Here is a 21836-nt window from a genome sequence, read left to right as displayed (position 1 = left end):
TATCCCGGTCGGCGGGCAGTTTTCAAAGCACCTTAAAACGAATGTCGATTAAACTGCGGAAGATTTTTCGTGATGAAATCTTTAAGAATCTTCTAAGAAATTTTCGTCTTTAAAAGGGGGGAGGGGCGACGATCGGCCGCTCGTTTCAATTCGCTCAAAATTTAAGCCCAAAATGAAAGTTTCGTTTCGATTTTTTACTGAAAATTCCACTTGTTTTAACATTTCTCTGGAAATAAATTTTAGACTGTCGCATTTACGTTCGGCCAGATAATGTGGCCCTCTGAGCGATTAAAGGGGCTCCCCATGGCGATGGGATACGACACAATTTGTATTCGCACGAACTACGACTGGGAGGGCACAGTAGCGGGTTAATTCTTTCGCACTGTGGCCCCCGCAGTTGACGAAACCAACGGAACAAACTCTGAATGGAACGAAGGAAAAGTTAAAGTCGCGTTCCGTAGTAATATCATCGCGCGCGTCTCTCGCGGACGAGAACATTCGTCAAAGTGGGTGGAGTGGGGTCTTTGAGCGCAGTGCCAGTGCGTGATCGGGCCACACCGGTTGAACTCGATTCAATCTCCGTTAATAAAACAGGAGCATCACGAATCCAAAGGTGCCGAACCCAGGCTCTGACGTGCGCCTCTCCTGGAAGCAGTGATCTCTGGATTGTCGCTACCCGCTCGAAGTGATTCGTACGAGAGAATATTATTATTATCATCAGTTTATTCAACGAACACCCCTGTACAGAGAGATCGTGCAGCATTCGACTGAACAAGCGTCGCGTGTGGCTTACGTCATCTCGTTGGAAGAATCGACGAACTGTTGGTCCTGGATAGGAGTAATGGCCCTTCGTTATTGATTGGCGCGAGAAAGGCAATCGTCGGAACAGTTGGCTACGACAGAGAACGCTGTTGTCGGGGAATTGGTGCAGCGGAGATGTTTCAAAATGGATGGCTGAGAAAGGATGCTGCGGAGGACACGCTTAAATTTACTACCAGAAATACGGCATGAAAAACGACCACCGAAATTCAATGCCGTTCCCCTTGGCCACAACTCCTCTTCAACATCTTCATTAATAACTTCCTCGCTGTTCCTGGAGTCTGGCGATCTCGCATCTACCGCAATCAAAAGCGAAGCTGTAACTCACCCCCCCCCCCCCAGTAGTGAGCTCCTTCCTTCTCCTTTCTGGTCATTCCATTTTGAATGGAATGACCACGAATCCTTCCAAATGTCAGTTCACCCATTCGCCTCAAGGAGTGGAGCATCCTCTACCAATAATACTTTACTTAATCGACTCCTAAACCATCTGGAAGTGTGACCACGTGTAGGACCCGGGAGTTACTTTCTCTTGCAATGGCAGTTTCGATGTACGTAATCATTCTTAAAATTGTCAGGAGGCTCTGAAACCTTGTGGATTCTTCGAAAGAGCGCATGCAGGCTGAAGAATCGCAATGAATACAAATCTTTTGTATTACAGCCTGAAATTCGGTTCTCCCGTTTGGAATCCATCCTTCAAGCACTACGCTGAACAGAAAACTTAAATCCGTCGAGAAGGGTTTTTATACTTGTTTGAAGGGTTGTTCGGAATCCCCTTCGCTGAAACAGCATCCACAATGAATCTGTCCGTGTCTCTTACAATGTCCAGTCGTTTAACCCTAAAATAAAACCACGAACTGGTTGCTCGTGTCTTGTCACGCAAACATGTGGCGCCTGATATTCCACAAGTTCCACTTGGACTTCCAGGATTGAGTATTTCCGATTTCTGTAATAAACCCGCTTTAGGATTTCTGTATTTGCAACGCAAAACAAAGCCCAATACGAGATATTGGGTGGTGAACAGATGACTTCCTTTTGGGTGGTGAAGAGGAGTAATGTGTTCATCACCCAAAAAGGTCAAAGGAGTTGTTTTAAAATGAAATGCAGGAAGCTTTTTTGATGGTACTGAAGAAAACGATTGTAGCCAACTGTTACACAGCAGAAAAGCAAGTTTGGAGCTTTAGGATGTTAACCTTTACCAACAAACTAAACAAGGTTGCTTTCAATCGTCTTATGTGTCCTGATAGAGAAATAGTTGCAGTTTCATCTTTTCTGAATCACTGATGGGACGCTGAGAAAGCTTGGAGTTTGTAGTGCATTTGAACTGCTAAAACCTTACTCGTATACTGTGGATGCTAAAAAAAATCATAAAAATTTTAATGTTGTTCTAAGTTTCACGAGCATCAGTCACCAGCGCTTGAGATTTGAATAGCGAGTGCCCTCTCAGGAGACAAACTTTCCGATCACCTGTCAAAGCAGTAGAGAAAAATAGTCAAAATCGATGATTGTGCTGACGAAATCGCTGAGCCAAACAAAAAAAATCAAGAAGTTCTTTGCATTTAAGTAAAAGATTGAGAAACCTCACGCGCATTTCTTATACGTATTGCTAATGCATTGGATGTCACCGACAGAGTACCTCTTAGTGTACGAGGGTGTAGTTGAAAAGCGCAGTTTCTTCATTTGCAGGCTTACATAAAGGGACCAAACTGCTTCCACCTTTGAAGACAGACTTGTGGGGGTTAAGAGTATTGCAGTTCCAGTTGCCAAGCCAATGCCGATGCAACTGCGTGCGCGTAAAATTGCAGCTCGTTCCTGGAGATAACTGGAGCTGTGGACGTGCGCAGGAGAGCAAAGCAGAGATGAAACTTGTCTTAGAGCGTGTGTGTGTGTGTGTGTGTGTGTGGTAATGAATTTGTGGTAATGAATGAGTGAAAACGTCCGGGTGTTAACCCGGACATTTTCACTCATTCACACATTCACACCCGGACATTTTCACTCATTCATTACCACACACACACCTGAAACGTCTACTCTTAAAAGAATCTGCGTTAGAATTTGAATGTTCTGGAAGAGATATGTAATAATTTTTATGAATTTCAGCATTTTATTGATCCGATAATTCCGGCTAATATTGGTTTTGTTCCCCTATCCTTACTGAAGCGTGCTTGGTTGAAAAATATTAATCTCCTCTGAGATCTCAAAAGATTTTTTTTTTTTTTTTAATTAGAAGACTTATGGCTTGACAAAATTGTCCCACGATTTCTCTAAGCTCAGGTTTTATCAGTCAATGCCTCTCTGTTATTTATGTGTGTGACCTTCTTTGCAGTATGTGATATTTATAAACCTGGATACCTCGACCACTGCGGTAGGCAATTCATTCCAGCGAACCGCTGCCCGAAAAGTAAACTTCGTAAGTTTGAGCCTTCTGTTACTCCCCAAAATGGTGTATTTATGACCCCTAGTTTACCGTCTTCTACCACTGAAAATATACCACCCTCATTCATTTTACTGATTCCCCTCAGGACCTTATACACCTGTAACAGGTGCCTTCGCCTCCCCCACCTCAACACTTGCAGTCAACAATTATTAAGCAGTTCTTCATTATTATTATTATTATCTTTATTTTCTCCTAAGAGACACCCGCTTACAGCTATTAACCAGGGGGTGCACATTCCTATATACAAATATACGTTATATACATAATTATCTATTTATAATTTATACAAATCAGTCTTTACAAATTATACAATGTCTACATTATACATTTTCTAAATCATACATTGTCTGATTAATTATATTATACACATCATGTAGACATCAATTAGTTGTTTGTTTATTATTTGGTTTTCAGGAGCAACTAAGGCCATATTTCTCCGGGGATATGCGGTGGTCATTCCCTAACCTTTTCGCTTCCTCCGTATTTGGTGGTGACGGGCTCGAACCCCGGTCTAATCAAGACACATGTGCTGCTCCTGCCCACCTGGCTACTGAGGCGCCATCGATTAGTACTCCTCACCTCTCTGAATCATTTCTAGGAGTTCCACGTGTTGTCAATTTAAAACATGGTTCGCAATCAAAACACAGCTTAGAAGAATGAATCCAACCAAACCCAATACACATGGGAATTCAGTCCTTGCAGTTCCCGATCAGTTGAACAAACGAAAAGCGTCCATACATTTGATATAATTTGCCAACCACCAGAACAAACCATTATATTAGGCCAGAATAAATAAGATCTTTATTGTAAAGTTCACCGGTACACGCAGGTACCACGACCCTACAATACCCTTCACGGCAAAATGGCAGGGGTTAACAAGCGGCAGAGATAACCTCGCCGGGATTATAAAGATTAATTATAGGCAGATTAAAAAAAAAAAAAAAAAAAGAAAGAAAGTACACATTGCAGATAACATTGACTTCAAAGGAAAACTAATACAAAATAACAAATTGTGATAACAAAAGATTTTCCTCAAGTCCAGTTTTCTAAGAGTTTCTTGCCCTGCCATAACGATCTGAGATCAGTTGGTAGTTCTGGAGACCACATGCAGATCTAGGATGAGTCGTCTATACTTTTCATCATCTATGATTTTAAACAAGTCCGCATCCAGGGATTGAACCAGGTTGAGCTTCTGATAAGGGAGGAACCGATCTTTATCGGTTCCTCCCTTAAGAAGAGCAAGAAGCTTCAGAGTGGAGCAGAGACCTGGCTGGGCAATCCGCCAGCACACAGTGTCCCAAACGTTGGGTGCTGAGACTCTCCCGGCAATCATTTTTACGGTCTTCTCTCGTGGCCATCGGTGTTGTGCGCTGCTGTGGTTATTATTATTATTATTATTATCCGTTTATTTCCATAAGGAAACCACCCCGGGACGGCAAAGTGCCAGGAGGGTGCTAAGTACACATCAGGGTACGAGATACTACGTGCAGTGGGTTACATATACTGAACACGTAGTCTCGTCCCGAAATACATTTTATACACATTTTATGTTTAATATATACGGTATTTACACATTAATGATTCTGTACATACATTATACAACTCATATATTTACAATTCAGTAATAATTCCTCTATAAATTACATATTAACATAACTGTTACAGAAGGCATATTTTTACAGTCAACAAATTATTATTGTTCTTAAAGCAGAAAGTTTCTCTTTTACTCTAAACTCTTTGGTACTTTGCAGCCGATTCATATTTTGGTAAGTCTATACGAATCCTGGAAGATCTCTTTCCGGTATGTCGCATCCTCACACAGTTTTTCGGCATCTATGTGTAGTGAGTTAAATATTTTCGCTGCATTTGATGGGAAGAATCTTTGCAGGCTACTAAGATTGTTCAGGACTGAACGCAGTGGATTATTTACTTCTCCGCAACGTCTAGCAGTGGCACGCGGTTTGACTAGAATATTATCCAGGACTGGAGCATCCACTCTGCCTGTGAGCATTTGTGCGAGAGTGTGTATGTTCTTGTTAATTGTCCGCTGCATCCAGGGTGTGATGTTAAGGTTTGAGTAGAGAATGGCCCTTGAGATAGTAAAAGGGTGGCCAGCAACTCTGTTAAGCCATCGCAAGAACCAGTACTCGATCCCAAGGACGGACTTATAATGTGAATCTGGAGCTGAAGACCAGATTTGCGAGGCATACATTGCAATTGGCAGGACACACATTAAAATGTACTTGGTCGCTAGCTGAGGATCCCTAATTCCTACCAGTTCCTGTCTGGTAGCCCATAAAGCGGCGAATATTTTTGTCTTCATATGGGCGAAGTGTTGAGCAAAGGTGCGTCTGTCATCCCACTTAAGACCCAGGTCCAGGTGAGAGTGCACTTTTACCACATTAGACCCATTCACAGAGATCGAGATGTCATTTTTATTCTGCTTGCAAGTTATGGTCATTTGGGCAGACTTCTGCGCATTAATACGGAGCCCGATGGAATCCAGGTAGCTCTCAAATTCTCTGTTTGTGCTATTTGCCATCTGACAAATACCTTCTGCTGATTCATGGTCTTTGGAAGTGATGAAGAATTTTACATCGTCAGCATATGTTATAAAATTGTAGTACCGTGCAAGAAACGGCTCCAGGGCGGCCGCGAAGAGAGTAGCCGAAAGAACTCCCCCTTGTGGCACTCCTCGCGAGATGGTAAAGCAAGATTGTAGCTTTTAGTGCTTAACAATAAGTTTTCTATGTTCTAGCAGGCTGGTTATTATAGTTAACAAATTTCCTCTTACATTAAAATAATTCTTCAAAATCGCAATGAGCGCTGGAATTGAGACGTTGTCGTAGGCTGCGGAGATATCCAAAAAAATAATATCGATTTGCTTTTTCTCATTTAGTGCTTTCTGCACGCGAAAAAGGGTTTCCAGTAAGTTTGTTATTGTTGATCTACCGGAAATAACTGAGTGCAAATGTGGTGGTCTATGGCTGAAGCAGTGTTGATTGATGGTGGGAAGCAGTGCTTTTTCGAATACCTTCTGTAGGGTGCAACTGACAGAAATTGGTCTGTAATCCTTAGCCAATTTTGGGTGTTTAATCTTTGGTATTGGGGTTACAGTGTAATTTTTCCAGGCTTGCGGGAAAGCTCCTGACCTAATGATTTCCTGATAGATGTGCAGTAATAGATCTATTATAAATGGGCTACTTATCTTAAGGATGAACATTGGAAATTTGTCTGGTCCAACAGTGGCCTTATTGGGCAGATCGTTGATTGCTTTCATTACGCTCTCTTTGGTGATTTGTATTTCACTCAATGGAGGTCTTGTTGGTTCCTCTATTGCCGAATGGTTTCGCTTGGTTAAATCTTTCAGGAATTCAAAAATTTTGTTACCATTATCAGTGTTCTCAATTTGATTCCGTCCATGCAGGTTACTAAAAGTGTTATTAGCCCATTCCTTGAAAATGCATTCGGTCATATTCTCTGTGCTATTTCTATTGCTAGTAATTCTTTTTGCTCTTTTTAGTTTATTATGAACAACATTGCAGTGTGCCTGTCATTTTGCTTTGATGAAATGTGCTCTTTCTTTCTTATAACGAATGTGATCGGCAGGATGACCCGTTCTTTGCCATTTTCTATACAGTTTTTGCTTCCTGAGGAAACTTGCTTTCAGTTGTGGGTTGAACCATTCTTTTGTTCTCTCAGATATTTTGATTTCTTTTGCCGCTCCTTCCAATGCTGTTTGGTATAGCTTTTTAGTGATCATTTCTAAAGCTTCGTCTACTGGCTTTTCTTGCAGGTCATTCCAGTTGTAACTAGTCAGGTGACTGAGAATGACCTCTGCATTAATATACTTCACGGAGAAAAGATACTTACTTTGTTTTATCCAGTTCATGTGCTTACCCTGCATGTATTTATGCATCTTCAGTGCTGCTTCTATTTCAATGGGATTGTGGTCCGACTTAAATTTTATGCAGTTTTGCGCTAGCCTTATGTCTAAGGAACTATGGTACAACAGGTCAAGTTGCTGCATTCCCCTTGTCACTGGTGTCGGAAGCTGCGTTAAGTGTAATGCACCCAATGTAGCATCCAGCTCTTTCTTGGCCTCCCTGTGTTTCGGAAGAGGCAAATTAAAATCTCCCGCTATTATTGTGTCGACTGATGGCTTTAGATTTGCAGCAAGCCAAGCATAGAGTTCGTTTCTTGTCTCCTTTGTGTGCTCAGGTGGGAGGTATATGATGCATAACTGTATTTTCACGTGCTCTTTTGAAAAGGTAACGCAAATCCCTTCAAAATTCTTTGAATTGGTTTATCGTTCTCTTATAGGCTGGTATTTATTTTGATAGCAAATTATAACTCCCCCTCCTCGCCTATCTGTTCTTCCGGTTCCCACACATTTGCAGTTTGCTGCCGCAGTTAGCCGATCTAACTGTTTTCCATTTCCCAACCAGGTTTCGATTAGGCAAATGAAATCCAGGTCCTCGTACATCATCATCGTTTGTAGGGTGTGGAGCTTATTTGAGATGCTTCTCACGTTTTGTGCAAACAGGTGGATGTGATGTTCTGCATTCCCAGCTGGGGGTAGTTTTCTTGATTGCTATTGAGCCCGATTCCTTGCATCATTTTTAACCAGTGGTCTGGCCCATCTGTCTCTGTAGGGCTTGACTAAGGTACCTACTGGCCAGGCGCTTACGTCTTGTAGGCGAGTTGCTTTATCTGGTGGACAAGAGATTATAAAGGAGGAGTAAGCTGGGTGTCGTGTTTTCACCTGCTTTACTTCCACAGTTATCCCATGTTCGCCCTCACACATGGCTTTAATGTTTCTGGGCTGTGTTGTGGGTCCCAGCCTTGACACAAAAATTTGCTCTCTGGTTGCAACGGAAGTAATGTTGTACATTTCAGAAAACCGTTTGTTTGTTTCAGGTGTGTTACAGGAAGACACGTTAATACTTTCTCTGTGAACTGGATTACGTCGTCGGCTGTCCTCGGCGAGAGTAGGCATGAAATTTTGGGATGGGCGGGTTTTTCTACCCTCAAAAGTGTTATGCTTTTTAGGTAGCATAGTGATGTGCGCATAAGTGAGTGGGTTTGCAGGAACATGATTTGAGGGGGAAGATGTAACTCTGGAGTTCGTACTCTTGGAATACATGCATGCTCCAATCATTTCAGTTGATTCCTGTTGTCCTAATATTTCTGAGACTTCTTTATTTTGGTTTCGACTTTTCCTAGTGGAATGTGTGGAGCCATTTCCTTGTGCTGCCCCTAAAGTTTCACTGGGTTTGGTGCTATTGCTTGCGAGGTCCTGCTGCAAACAGACAGTTCGCGGCTGGGCTTGAGATTCACATATTATTTGGCTGTCTTGTAGTTTTGCAATTCTTTCTGATATGTTTTCCCCCGAATTCAATTCTTTTCTTGTCTTCTGTTTGTGATTTTCAATGCTTTCTGTCCTCCTGTACAATCCATGCATATCACTTCTACTTTTCTTTGGGTAGCTCTGCCTCGCATAGCAAGTTTCGTCGGTTACGGGAGCCGTTGAGCCACCTTGTGCAACGAGGACGGATTCAAAGCATCCTAGCTTTTCCTCCAGTCGTTTAAGGGTGTGCAATATTTTACTGTTTTGTTCTTTGAGAAGAAAATTCTCTTCCTGCAGTTCCTGTAGCATTTTATGTACAGGGATGAAATTGCTCGCGAGGTTTTCAGCGTATTCCACAGCCTGCATCGAAAAGGGGCTGATGCAGTCTGCAAGGATATCCTTTAATTCCGTACGCGAGACATATTCTTTACGGTTCTCTTCATCCGGGCTATGATTGCTCCTCTGTCTAGCGAAACCCCCTTCAGAGTGCTCGCAGTCTTCCGGGCAAATATCGCATCCCAAGGTTTCAAAAATTGATCCTTCAGGATGGCCCAAGATGCCATTTCCAAGGTCAGTCTGCGAGAGGATTTCTTTTGTTGCTTGTTCAAGGTCATTAATCTGTTCTGTGCATGAATCTTCACAAATGACTTCATTAGGTAATTCTTCATTATTTTTCCCTGTTTGTTGCCTACAGGCGTTACATTCAAACTTGCGTTTTCTAGTTTTGTTTAATTTCTTAATATCTACAGAAGTACAATCAGGCTTATTGCAATAGTTTTTGTGACAAGTAACGCATTTAATTATGAAGTCATCATTGGTCAGACATATGCAGCAAGTAAGCGGCACGGCTGATGCGCTGAAATCTGTCATTCTGAAATGCAAATGGGGGCTGGAATTTCAGTAATTTCGAGGCAGGTAGTCTTTAGTACAACAAGATAGGGCACTTCTATCGTTCGATGACTAGCCGATGAAGTATGCAGGTGGGGGGGGGATAATCCCTAACTTTGTCACCGCTTGACCTTGTTCAGAGCTTAAGTGCCGTATTGCCTTAAGCAGAATATTGCTATGTTCCGCTGCACTGAATCGCTATAAACCAACCGTTCCTTTCAACTATTACACGAAGTATGAATGCTTAAAATCAAGATTAGACATATTACCTGTTCAGGATTCCATTAGTAGACACTATATCCAGATTCCACTTCTCATAAGCTCTCTGTCAATATGCAGTTCATTTATGATCCTTTCAGGTTAACTAGGTATTTGAGTATTTTTAGGAGCACATAATTCAGTAACTCACTGACCTTCGCCACCTAGCGGACGTCCTCAAAGTTGTTGGAGATGACACTTCCAGGTTGCTCACTTCAGGAGCCAGTATTCAGCGGCTTTTAATGGTTTAATTGTGGTGTCTGCAGCTGAGCCCCACAACTCTACTCCATACAGTACACTTCCAAAAATCATCATCCTGATATACATTTTTATCAGGTTTCTGTTGTGAATGTGTAGCAAGTGCTGCTTGGCAACCCACCGTTTCTTGTTGAATTTAGCACAGAGTTCTTCTATATGGTGATGGAATCGTAATTTTCTGTCGAAGATTACACCCAGATCTCTTTGCTTTTCAACGCAGGGGATCGGGACTCCGTCAATCGCAGGCTGAATTATGGTTGGTATGGGTTTAAGAGAGAATACCATGATGGCAGATTTCTCAGGGTTCACTTGCAGGTCAAAATTCTTGAGGTACTGCTGTACTTCTGATAAGGTCTTGTTGATGGTTACTGTGGCGTTTTTGGCTTCATCGGTCAAATTTATTTTTGTGAAGATCTTTAAATCATCTGCATATGATATCATATCTGTTCTATTGTGTATTAGTGGGTAGATGATAGCAATGAAAAGAATTACAGACAGGACTCCTCCTTGTGGAACGCCTGCTTGTATTTGTCTTGTATAACTTTGCTTTCCTATGTACATTTGGATGATTCTATTCTGAAGAAGGGATGTCAAAAACTTCATTACTGGGCCTGTGATGTGATAGTAATTTCGAAGGAGTTTGAGCAAGGCTGGGATGTGAACCCTATCGAACGCAGCTTGTAGATCAAGATATGTGATTGCCATTTCTTCTTTCTCCTCAAATGATCCAAGGATGGCATTGGTAGTCATAATCAGATTACTAACTGTTGATCTGTTTTGAAGTGTTTTCAGTACTGTTTTTTCAAGCAATTTCAATAGACACGAGGAACGAGAGATGGGTCTAAAGTGCCTGGCTTCAGTTGTCTGGGAAACTTTGGGGAGTGGTCTAACAGAATACAAATTCCATATTGGAGGAAAAAATTCTCCTTTTAATATGCTATTAAAAATTATTAGGAGAGGATCACTTAGAAATGGGCTCAAACATTTAATGATAAATTTTTAATGATACTGAAGATACATCACTTCATAATTGATTGGTAGCTTTCCATTTAGAGCTTGCGGGGCAAAAGTGGAGACGGTTCTACAATTTCTAGATATAGCGAGTAGAAAAAAGCGTCGAGTTTGTATTTAAAATATATTTTTTGACTTGACAATTTGTGATACGATAGCCACTGCAGAATGGCGTGTTATCGGAATGATATAAATCTTCACGCTTCGAGACGGATAGCGACACCGAGAAAAATATCTCGAAACAATTAGGCCGAACCCGAACCCTTCAAAATCGGCAGAAATACCGATTATCGAATAAAGAGTTAAAAATGGCATCGAAATCTGTGTAGACGGGGGCAAAGGGTAGCGTCCCAAAGAGAGCTAGGCCTCACCTGGGATGAGGGCTCTCAGGATGGGAAAGAAGACCTAAGCAGAACTGTGAGCGTTGATTTACCAGTACGTCCTGAAGTGCATTACGTGGAACCTGCTTCTGTCTCCTACCTAAACAAGTTTAGAATACCGGTTGCGTAGATGGATAGACAGGGTGGTGCGCAACTCCTCTTACTATTTCCAAATCGAGCTTCCAAGGAAATGTGGACACCACCTCCTGGAGACATCTGATGATTTCAATAAATGCCCTCACTTTAGCAAGGCTTATAAAGGGGCGAATTGATGCCCCAACTGGACTATCACTACTGTCCGGACCAAAGAAGGTCACAAGAGATCACCCTGATTCTTGCCTCCCTCCCTCCCTCCCTCTCTGGCTAACTCTGACAAATCTAATTCTTTGAGCTTCCTACCAACTGCCAAGAGATCTTCAGCAAATTACGCATCCCTCCGTCCAGATAAATTCTGCAGAGATAACAGAAAGCTGTACAGAAAGCAATGCCCAGAGAACAGTTGTCAGCTGATGAATCTCTGGTGGGCAGTTGCACAATGACTGCCTTTCTACAAATAAATTTATCAAACTGCGTATTTGTTTCAAACCGTTTAAAAATAAAATTCTGTAAATATAAATAAGATCTTTATTGTACAGTTCCCGGGTCGAAGCAGCATGTTCTCTACATGTAATCCCACGAGGAACGTCAGTCTGCAAATATCACACCCTCCTGGCACAGAGCCATCTCGCGGTGGTTCCCGCTTTTTGTGGACGAATAGAGTGAAATAACTTCTTTCCAAGACCAATTTATTGGAATTCGCTTTCGTATTGCACTTTACGTCATCGCTGTCTGCGATCAGTGTTTATTAAAAGCGGAAATATCAGAAGATGGAGGAAGTTCAAAGTCCCGAAAGAAGGAACGGAAAGGAAACCCCCTGCTAGCGAGCGAAAATTAAAAACGAGAAAAGTGTAATAAGATTTGAAATAAAGTAAATCAGAAATAAAATGGAAAATTAATTATTGCTAAAAAAGGAACAGTTTTGCCCTTGACCTCTCTCCTCGAGAGGGGTTGCCGACGTGCGAAGGCCAAGTGCAGAATTCCTCGGTCCATGACGAACAAGTTGACATTCCCATTACTCTGTCTGTGGCGTCCACATCCCTAACCCACGGGGGTCTTACGGAGTGACCATCGCGAAGGCGGCCAATATTCGGACACGGTGCCCAACGTGCGCTCGGGAGTAACCTTTAAAAGCTCGCGCTGGCAGACGATGTCGTCACAGCGCGGATCGGCGTGATGGAGGATGGAGAGCGCATGACCGTCAGCGACGCCTGCACGTCGAGCAGTCGGAGACGGTACGGAGAGAGAGACAGAGACGGGGGTCGGCTGGCGGAGTGTGATGAGCGCTTCTCGTCTGTGTGCGTGGACTCCGGGGTCTGTCGATCCCTTCGCCTATCACGTGCCGCGGGGGTGCATTCGTGGTGCGCGTGGACATGGTGACTAAAGATGATCGCCTCAGCCGTCATCTTGCTCTCGTTCTTCCGCTTCGTGTGCCCGAGGAGGGCTCGGGATCCAGTGACCGTCCACCGTGACAGCGCCACCTCCCACCACACGTACGCATCCAGAAGCCTCGCTGCAGGACCCCGTTCCTCGCTGCCCTGTCGCTATCCCCGTCTGCACCAGAACAGAGTGTCCGTCAGGTAAGACCCCGATTCTCTCATTTGCACCCAAACCCGCAACAGAGACCCTATAAGAAGGTTGAACTCTTTCTTCTTGACCCTCGCCCACCCCACCCCACCGAACTCGCAAAGAGTGAAACCCGCGCTGCTGGGAACACCCACCAAGGCATCATCGGGCTAATTTTGCTCTTTCGTTTGCTTTTATCCGCGCAATGCACTTTGCCTCCCCCACCCCCAGCAACCGAACCCCGAAACCCCGAAAAAAAAAATGTTTTTTTTTTTTTTTTTAGCTGCGTCTTCTTTTTACTGAAATCTTTCCTTTTAACTGCTTTCCTTTGCGGATAATTCTCCGAAAAGTGTCTTCCCACGATCTGTTCGTCCCTGTGTGAGCCGTCACTGGAAAACTGAGCGTGTCTCCTTTTAGCCGCCCTTCTCTCCTCCTTCGCCCCAAAAAATGAAAACCCCCAAAATAAGACTAAAGTGGTAGCTCTCCCTCTTTCTCTCTCTCTCAGGTTGTTTTTCTTTTTTTCATCCTAGGTGATGGGGATGATACAAACTGCTTCAAAACCATTTTCGAAGTTCGTAAAAGCACTCCGGGGGTTGTCATGGCAACACGGACGTCAAGAACGGCAGTCGAGCTCGATGTGGCACGTGTGGATTCCGCTTTTGAATAATAACCAGTCGATGCGTCGTCGGGAAACGAGAGTCCCCCCTCGCCCTTCCCCCTTCCGCGCATCACTTATGACCCTCTTTAATGCAACTTAAAACTCCCCCTCCGCCGTGCGAACAGCGAGATTCTTTTTTAACCGCGTTTAATGTCTCGCGGGCCGACAATCGCCTTTTCCACGACTCGTTTGCTCGATGCTCGGCGCATCAGACAACACCGCCCGGGGTGGACCGCGATAACCAGGGCGATAACTCCGTTTATTAATCTCGATTTCACCCCCGCCCCAGTAGAGGGGCGTCCGTTCGTAACCTTCGTTTGATTTGCCACGTTTCGCCTTGTTCGGAGCTCATCAGAGTGTCGCCGCACTGTTTCAGACGAATGCGAATTCATTTCCTCCGAGAATTACGAAGCAAACGCCGCACACTATCGGGACTCGTGCGGACACCATCTGGCATCGCTTCTTCCTCCCTCCCCTTCCGCATCTTCCTCAATTTATTTCTTTTCATCGGCAGCTCTCATTAAACTGCAGCGCGTTCTAAAGAAACGCTCGCCACAAATTTGCATGTGAACGCGAGGCTCTCCCTGGCGTTTCTCTTTGTGTTCGTCCCCGGGGGAAGAGCGCGCGCGTTGAAATAACTTCATCTTTCGCCGCTGCTGGGATTAATTCCATTTTTCTCTTTTATTTACTTATTTTATTTATTTTTTGTTTATTGCGTTTCGCGAATGTTCCCCCGATTCCCTCAGGCACGCGCCGGTGTGATCGCTGTGTTTCGCGAGGAGCGAACCGCGACTAATTACGAGAATGTGATTATATCTTTGGGATGATAACCCTCGTGGAAAGAATCCCACCGTTATTCGGTGAGATGTTTTCGGGTCTCTTTTCGCCGGGTATTCCAAAAAGTGTGATTTTTTTTTTTTTTTTACAAACAATAAAGGAAAACAGCGAAGCTCGAAGGGCTGATTGCGTTGAGTGAATTTAAATCAGCATCTGAGAGGGTACCGTCAGCTCCGAGGAAATAACTGTCTTATTAACCGTCTTGGTCTTCGGCCACCATCACACAACCGAGCACCCGATTCAGCAACAGAAACAATTCCCCCTCGATTTGATCACGTGCCGATTTCATCTAACTACATTTTCCTACCACAGACAACAGAACCTCGTTTCGGGTCCACCAATCCGCCGACATCCCAGATGTCTCGAAGCAATCACTACAATTCCGTGGACTGCACTTGAGCAATGCGATGCTCAACTTGCCTCCGATCTTTTAATCCTTTGATTCGTCTCAGTTCTTCCTATTTGGAGGACATAGTGTGTGCAAAAAAAAATATCCAAAGTTAGGTGTTTCTGCACCCATCCCTTATACGCCTCCGCGGTGTGGTTGTTCTAGAAGTTCGTGTGTATTGAGCACCGCGTGAATAGGAATGAATGGACGACTTGTGTTCATCATCTCCAGAACTATACTCTCTGCTAATATGGACATAACCACAGAAAGTCAAAATTGAAATTATTGAAAAAAACGTAATCACTATTGACTAACAGAATGAATTCTCCCAAGGTGAAAGATGCGATTGCTGACCGAAGTGTCCTCCCTAGAGTGCTACATAAACAACCATATAGGCCAACATCCACCAATCTCTCTCTCTCTTCTGCTTCAGGCATGTGCCCTGCAAGCAGAGTTGAATATTTCAACAATACGCGAATTGTCCAAACAAGAAAATCCTTGAAAACTTTGAATGTCGACTTGCAGTGAATCCTGGATGCCATCAAATCACCCACGAGTTCATCAGTTTGTTCGTTCTGAACTATTCTTTGTTAGACTTTTAATCTCTTTACCTGCAAGATCCAAATGTATCTCACTGATCACCAGCAGTTCCCCATGGACACGCCCTACAGAAAAAAAAAAAAATCCTCACTTACTCACTGTGTAATTAATTATGTGCGTGTCTGTATCTGTGTGTTAATACGACAGTCCTGAAATACAGCACCAAAATGGCAGTGACCACCCACGAATGTAAGCAGAAATCAAGGTGTAACAACACCATACATAGGAATGCCGCCCCTTTGTGTTGTGAGGCAATACTGGGTGGTAGATGACTCTCTTCAACCAGTGCAATACCGCCACTTTGCTTATTGGAGGCTTGAAGTGGTGAAATCCATGATTTCGAGAGCACAACTTTAAAACGGTTCTCGCAAACGGTTACATAGTCCACCAGACCATTGGTAATAGTGCACCACAGCTATTGGCAATTCTCTAGAAGGCATCCGGATCAGATAGTGAATAATTTCCATGCCCCTACTGTGCCACGTAGTGACTGGACGGAGTCCGAGTAGTGTCCGTATGCGGGGGTCTTTGTGGAAGCCACGTTGTGTCAAGGAGAGGGGTATATTCTTTGCAATGTGTAAAAGCCATTTCCAAAAATTTCACTGCTTGATACAACGTGTCCTCCCCACCTTTTCTTTCTACAAAATACATCATGAATTGCCAAACTAATAGAGCAAAAGCTTATCTGCGAAAAGATCTAAACCTCCCAAACACTTCTTCGCTCAATCACAAACGTACATAGTGTCAGTTCCAACGTCGGTGACACCCCTTTCCACTTACAGTGTGCAAAACCCCACATACTATTTTCTGACAGAAAGTCAATTATCGGTTGATTTAACCACAACTCATCTCGGTTGTCCGAATTATTCGCTGTATGATTCCTTTCGCGTCAAAGGTGGTACTTGTGATTATCTCCGTCCCGATATTCCCTGTCAGAGATTTGGCAATTTGGAATCTCCTCTCTTTGATCTTCTCTGGCTTAAAATCTCTCTACCTCATTGTGTCAAGTTCATCTGTTGTCTCTACCGTTCTCCCAACTCCACTAATCACTTGGAGCTCTTTGACTTCCTCCAGTCCAACTTTCCTAACAGTGAGAGATAATTTTCGTTGGTGATTTTAATGTTCACAACTCCAGCTGGCTTCCGTTTTCTAGTCACACGGACCAATGACCTTGCACAGATTGTTCATTTACCTACAAGAACACCAGACAATCCTAATCATACAGCCAACACGCTTGATCTTTTTCTCAAACACAACCCTTCTAAGTACATGCTCGAAGTGAGAGGTCCTTTAGGCACTTCAGATCACAACTTGTTGATTGTCTCTTCTCCAATGGAACCTTTATCTCATGGCTATTCCCAACCTCGTGTTGTTTGGCATTACAAAAGAATGCAAAATTCTTTTCTAAATATGCTAAGGCCGTTCAAGAGAAGAATGTTGCATGTCGCAATTGGCTTGTTTCCAAATCTGCAGGTTGGGAAACAAGGTATTCCAATTTTTCTCCCAACATCAAAGCTTCAAACAACGAAAATCAATTATTAAGCAATAGAAAGTACACGTTGAACAGGTAAAGTAGAAAGTTTGTTTCTTGTCCAAACGGCAATGGAGCATTCTGGTCTGTTGCCAAAGGTATTGGTCGCAACGTTTGCCCATCTTCCAATTGTGATGGTTCTGTTTCCACCTTAGCGAAACATAAAGCTGACCAGCTTACTTCTTACTTTTCTTCTAACTGATGTATTGACAATCTTGTTAACCACCTTCCACCATTCCCGCTACGCTCCATTCAATGCCACTTGTGGTCTTCCTTCAAAAGGATGTCAGGAGAATTTGAACAAATTTAGAAGTTTGGGGTTCTGCTGGTATTTCTCCACAGCTGAATAACAACTTCAACTACATCAAATTTTCAGAGCATTTCCATTGTCTTCAAGAAAGACAACGCACCCTTTCCATTGTTGGTAATCATTTTCCCCTGATAATAGGGATGGACCAGGAAATATCCGTAAGGCTTTCTAGAAGAAATGGTTTGCGGCAGTGCCCCTGCATTAAAAACATCTTTTAGAGACGGAGTGCTCCCTAGAAAACTATAATTGGCCCGCATTAGCCCTCCATTTAAAAAAAAAAGGCAATCGAAATAATCCAGGGCAATCGAACCCTGGGTAAAATCGTCGAATGGTGTGAATAAAGAAAATTGTCAACTGCGTTTAAAAATCTTTCACGAATGCTACTGTGACTTAAACCGGGTTGCTCTTTGAAAGATTTCATTAACTGACCGTGGGACAGGTCATCAGATGGTGGCTTCGATGCACGCTGGAGTTTAACTCTTTGATATGGTCCCCCCCCCCCCACCCGCCAGCGCCCGACGAGGTGGATTAAATATATGTAAAGAGTACGAGGGGTCTTCGGGCAAATACTTGTAAGACCGCCGACTTCTGTTTTCAAATCGTGTGCTCGCAACATCGCCCAGCCCGCTTGAGTTGTAACTCCTTGGATGACGCGGGTCGGGTGTGCATTCATTGTGACCGGCTGCACCGAACTTTTGCTCGCTGCCTTCGCATGTCCGAAACACCCCTTTTCCGTAAACCAGACTGCGCACGCACCCCCAGGAATTCAGCGGAGTCACGAGAGTGTTCCACCAAACTGATCTCGACCCGTTCCATCCCGAAGATGTTTTCACCGAACAAACGGAGGGAAAAGCATTTTTTCTTATTGAATCTGCTTCGTATTCGGCAGTTTATTTATTATCTTTGTTTCTCCAGGTTACAGCCATTGACTGGGGGGAGGGGGGGTTGATACACGTATTCTGTTCTGCAACAGAGAATAATTTTGCATTGTATGTAACACTCCTTACGCAATACTTATTATTATGAGAATTCATAACTTGCAATCTGCTTTTAACACTTTTACTTAATAAATAAACGAGTAAAATTTTATACTGCTGCGTTTAAGGCATAACATCACCATATTTACATTAGCACGGATATTCGCAGCAGAACAGTATACAAAATACAATATAATGCAGAGTAAAAGCGGAACTCGTCTTTGTTTTTCTCCGGGTGTTACTGTCCACTCTCGGGCTTTCGGTGAATCCATACGTCCCGTTAAGATCCGAGCAAGTGTCATCTTATTCTTTGTAGTGATCGTTTGTCTCCAAGGAGTGACTTCTACATTGGAGTATACCTCTTGAGATGGTATCCTGAAAGAGGCCTCTGAGGTCGGGAAAACTCATGTCTAAGAATATATGAATTCATACACCGACCATTGAATAAAATTTAAAATGACTACAATCTTTACACAAAAAAAAAAAAAAAAAATATTTACAATAAACTATTACGGAATGCTAAAAACTGTAATAAAAGATCATTTACAATAAAATTTGCTAAAATATAAAACGTTAAAAGCGCTAAAAACCTGAAGCTTTCGGGAGCTCCCTTCTTCAACAGTGACATGACTTCCTGCAACATCTCCTTAAGTAGCAGGCTCACGGTACCTCCACACGTGGTATTTCTCCGCGTGGTTCAATCGGCACATGGTCAGAACTGGAAGCGGAAATGTCTCGGGAACGTGGCAAAGAAAATCGTTCATCCGACCTTAATATAATTGTTTCAAAGATAGGATTAATACGTATACCTCTATCTCTATTGATGGTATTCCTACTGGATGAACTAATCCGTAAACCAGTAGGAATACCATCAATAGAGATAGAGGTATACGTATTAATCCTATCTTTGAAACAATTATATTAAGGTCGGATGAACGATTTTCTTTGCCACGTTCCCGAGACATTTCCGCTTCCAGTTCTGACCATGTGCCGATTGAACCACGTGGAGAAATACCACGTGTGGAGGTACCGTGAGCCTGCTACTTAAGGAGATGTTGCAGGAAGTCATATCACTGTTGAAGAAGGGAGCTCCAGAAAGCTTCAATTTTTTAGCACTTTTAATGTTTTATATTTTAGCAAATTTTATTGTAAATGATCTTTTATTACAGTTTTTAGCATTCCGTAATAGTTTATTGTAAATATTTTTTTTTTTTTTTTTTTATGTAAAGATTGTAGTCATTTTAAATTTTATTCAATGGTCGGTGTATGAATTTATATATTCTTAGTCTTGAGATGGTAAAAGACTTAGCTGAAATTCTGTTCAGCCATCTGAAGAGTCAGTGTTTTATTCCTAGAAAAGCCTTTTGATGGTGCTTTCGGGAGCTGAAGACCGGATTTGTAACGTGTCTGCATATGTTATCCCTGTTCCTACATCCGTAGGAACAGGGATAACACATCTATTGATATACTGAATCATTAGACTGGGGTTTCTAATACCGGTGAACTCCTGCCTGGTTGTCCAGAGCGCCGCTTATGTTTTCCTACGGATGTAAGCATAGTGCGGAAAGAAGTTCAGTCCTTCGCCCACTTGAGTCCAAGATCAAGGTGTGACTGAACCTTTTGGACAAGAATGTCGTTCACGTATATTCTTATTTTGTTTGTATTTATTTTATTTGTGAAGGTCATTTGCGCAGTCTTGTCTTCATTTAGGTGTAGCCCCATAGAGTCGAGGTATTTTTGTAGTTCTTTTATTTTGGCTTTGGCCACTCGGTTGCAGTAGCTGGCAGATTTCTGGTCTTCTGAGGTTATAAAAAATTTCATATCGTCTGCATATGTGATGGATTGCTTCCTGTTTTGAGCTAAGAACGGTTCGAGGACTATGGCAAAGAGTGTGGTGGACAATACGCCGCCTTGTGGTATGACTTAGTACGTAGCTCACACATTTCCGTTTGTTATTGTGATTTGTCTGCGCAAAACGATGTTCGTTAAAAAATGGAGGACATTTCCCATAATGAGGAAGTAGTCCCTGAGAATAACTATTAGAGCTGGGATGAATATGTTGTCGAATGCGGCTGCCACATCTAGAAAAACAACATCCATTTTTGCTGCTTGTTATTTAGCGCTTGCTGAATCCTTAGTAATGTTCCCATGAGGTTGGGGATGGTCGATCTCTGAGGAAGTACGGAGTGCAGGTATTCAAGTCTGTGTTTGAAGCAATGTTGGTGTCCACAATTGTATTTTCGAAGATTTTTTGCAAAGAGCATCCAACAGAGATTGGTTTGAAGTCTTTTACAGATTTAGGGTTTTTAGTTTAGGTTTTACATAATAGCTTTTCCACAGCTTCGGGAAATCCTCTTCCACCATTATTCTCTGAAATAGATGTAATAATATATCGATGATGAAACAGCTACAGATTTTAATCATAAAAAGTGGGAATTTATCTGGCCCGATTGTAGCTTTATTTCGGAGACTGTTGATTGCTCTTTTTAAGTTGTCTCAGTTGATACTGATTTCCTTCAATTATTCGTTGTTAGTCACAATTTTAATTCGTGTTGATAATGTCTTCAATTTTCTCGATTACATCCTGCATTTTGTTAATGTTATCTTCACTGTTAACCTGATTTTCCTTGACGGGGTGTTCCGAACTTGGCTTCAGCCCAATCTTGAAAGGTCTTGTCATTCATTTTATGCATATAGCTTTTTTTGTTGGCAATTCTTTTGCCCTTTTTTTTTTTAATTTGGTTATAATCATTTCAAGGTGTGCCCTTGAAATGGTTATAACAAACATGCTCTTTCGTGCTTGTACCGGATGTGATGCTCTGGATGCCCTATTTTTTAACATTTCCTGTACAGTTTTTTGTTTATTTTTGAAAATCATTTTTAATTGTGGGCGGAACCAAGGGTTTCCCCTCTCTGACACTTTTAGTTCCTTAGAAACTCCTTCTTGCGCTATATAATAATAATAATAATAAACTTTGTCCGTTACCTTACGTACCGCAATCCTCTATTCTATCACTCAGTGTATTATGAATCGCTGTGTGATTACTTTCATCTGAGGCCTCTGTGCACTAGAAGAGTTACTGCTGACATCACCGTTCTAGCCAAAGTAATCACTAGAATTTACGAAGCATCTGATATCCTTAGCAAAATCAACTTCAATGCTCCTTGTAGACAAGTCAGAAACCTTACACCGTTTCGCCTTGACTCTGCCACCACGGACTTTATGAAGTTCTGTTCTGTTCAGTTCAGTCCACTGAACAGAATCAGCAAATCAGCAAATGACTCTCGCATTGACTTCTTTGACAACTCCCAATCATTGAACTCCATCCACAAGTTTGCCTCTTCTCTTAAACTGCAAACCGGTAACTTAACTTAACGCAGTCCTCTTTTGTACATTTGATTTTAATGTTTGAATCTGTATCAATGTTTATCTTCCTGTTGGATTTCATATTATTGTTATTATGTTTATTGTTCT

The 21836-nt window shown here is 42.5% G+C and overlaps 1 protein-coding gene across 6 annotated transcripts in view; it reads left to right on the top strand.

The window, feature by feature from the left end:
* dnc (phosphodiesterase dunce) overlaps window positions 1–21836 on the top strand; it is a 546492-nt gene that overhangs the window by 382862 nt on the left and 141794 nt on the right. For 2 of the 6 annotated variants that reach the window (XM_090374493.1, XM_090374491.1), the window contains exon 1: window positions 12780–13074. The exons of the other annotated variants lie outside the window; for them this stretch is intronic. In XM_090374493.1, the coding sequence (XP_090230619.1) occupies window positions 12881–13074 (194 nt within the window). In that variant the 5' untranslated portion in view covers window positions 12780–12880. Of the gene's footprint in view, window positions 1–12779; window positions 13075–21836 lie in introns of those variants that run through there. 6 annotated transcript variants of the gene reach the window in all.

Source organism: Mastigoproctus giganteus, chromosome 5 (assembly GCF_048544385.1).
Source record: "Mastigoproctus giganteus isolate SK-2022 chromosome 5, ASM4854438v1, whole genome shotgun sequence".
In the NCBI taxonomy this organism is placed as follows: Eukaryota; Metazoa; Arthropoda; class Arachnida; order Uropygi; family Thelyphonidae; genus Mastigoproctus; species Mastigoproctus giganteus.
Note: the sequence above shows the minus strand (reverse complement) of the source record. Positions and strands in the feature narration are given on the sequence as shown.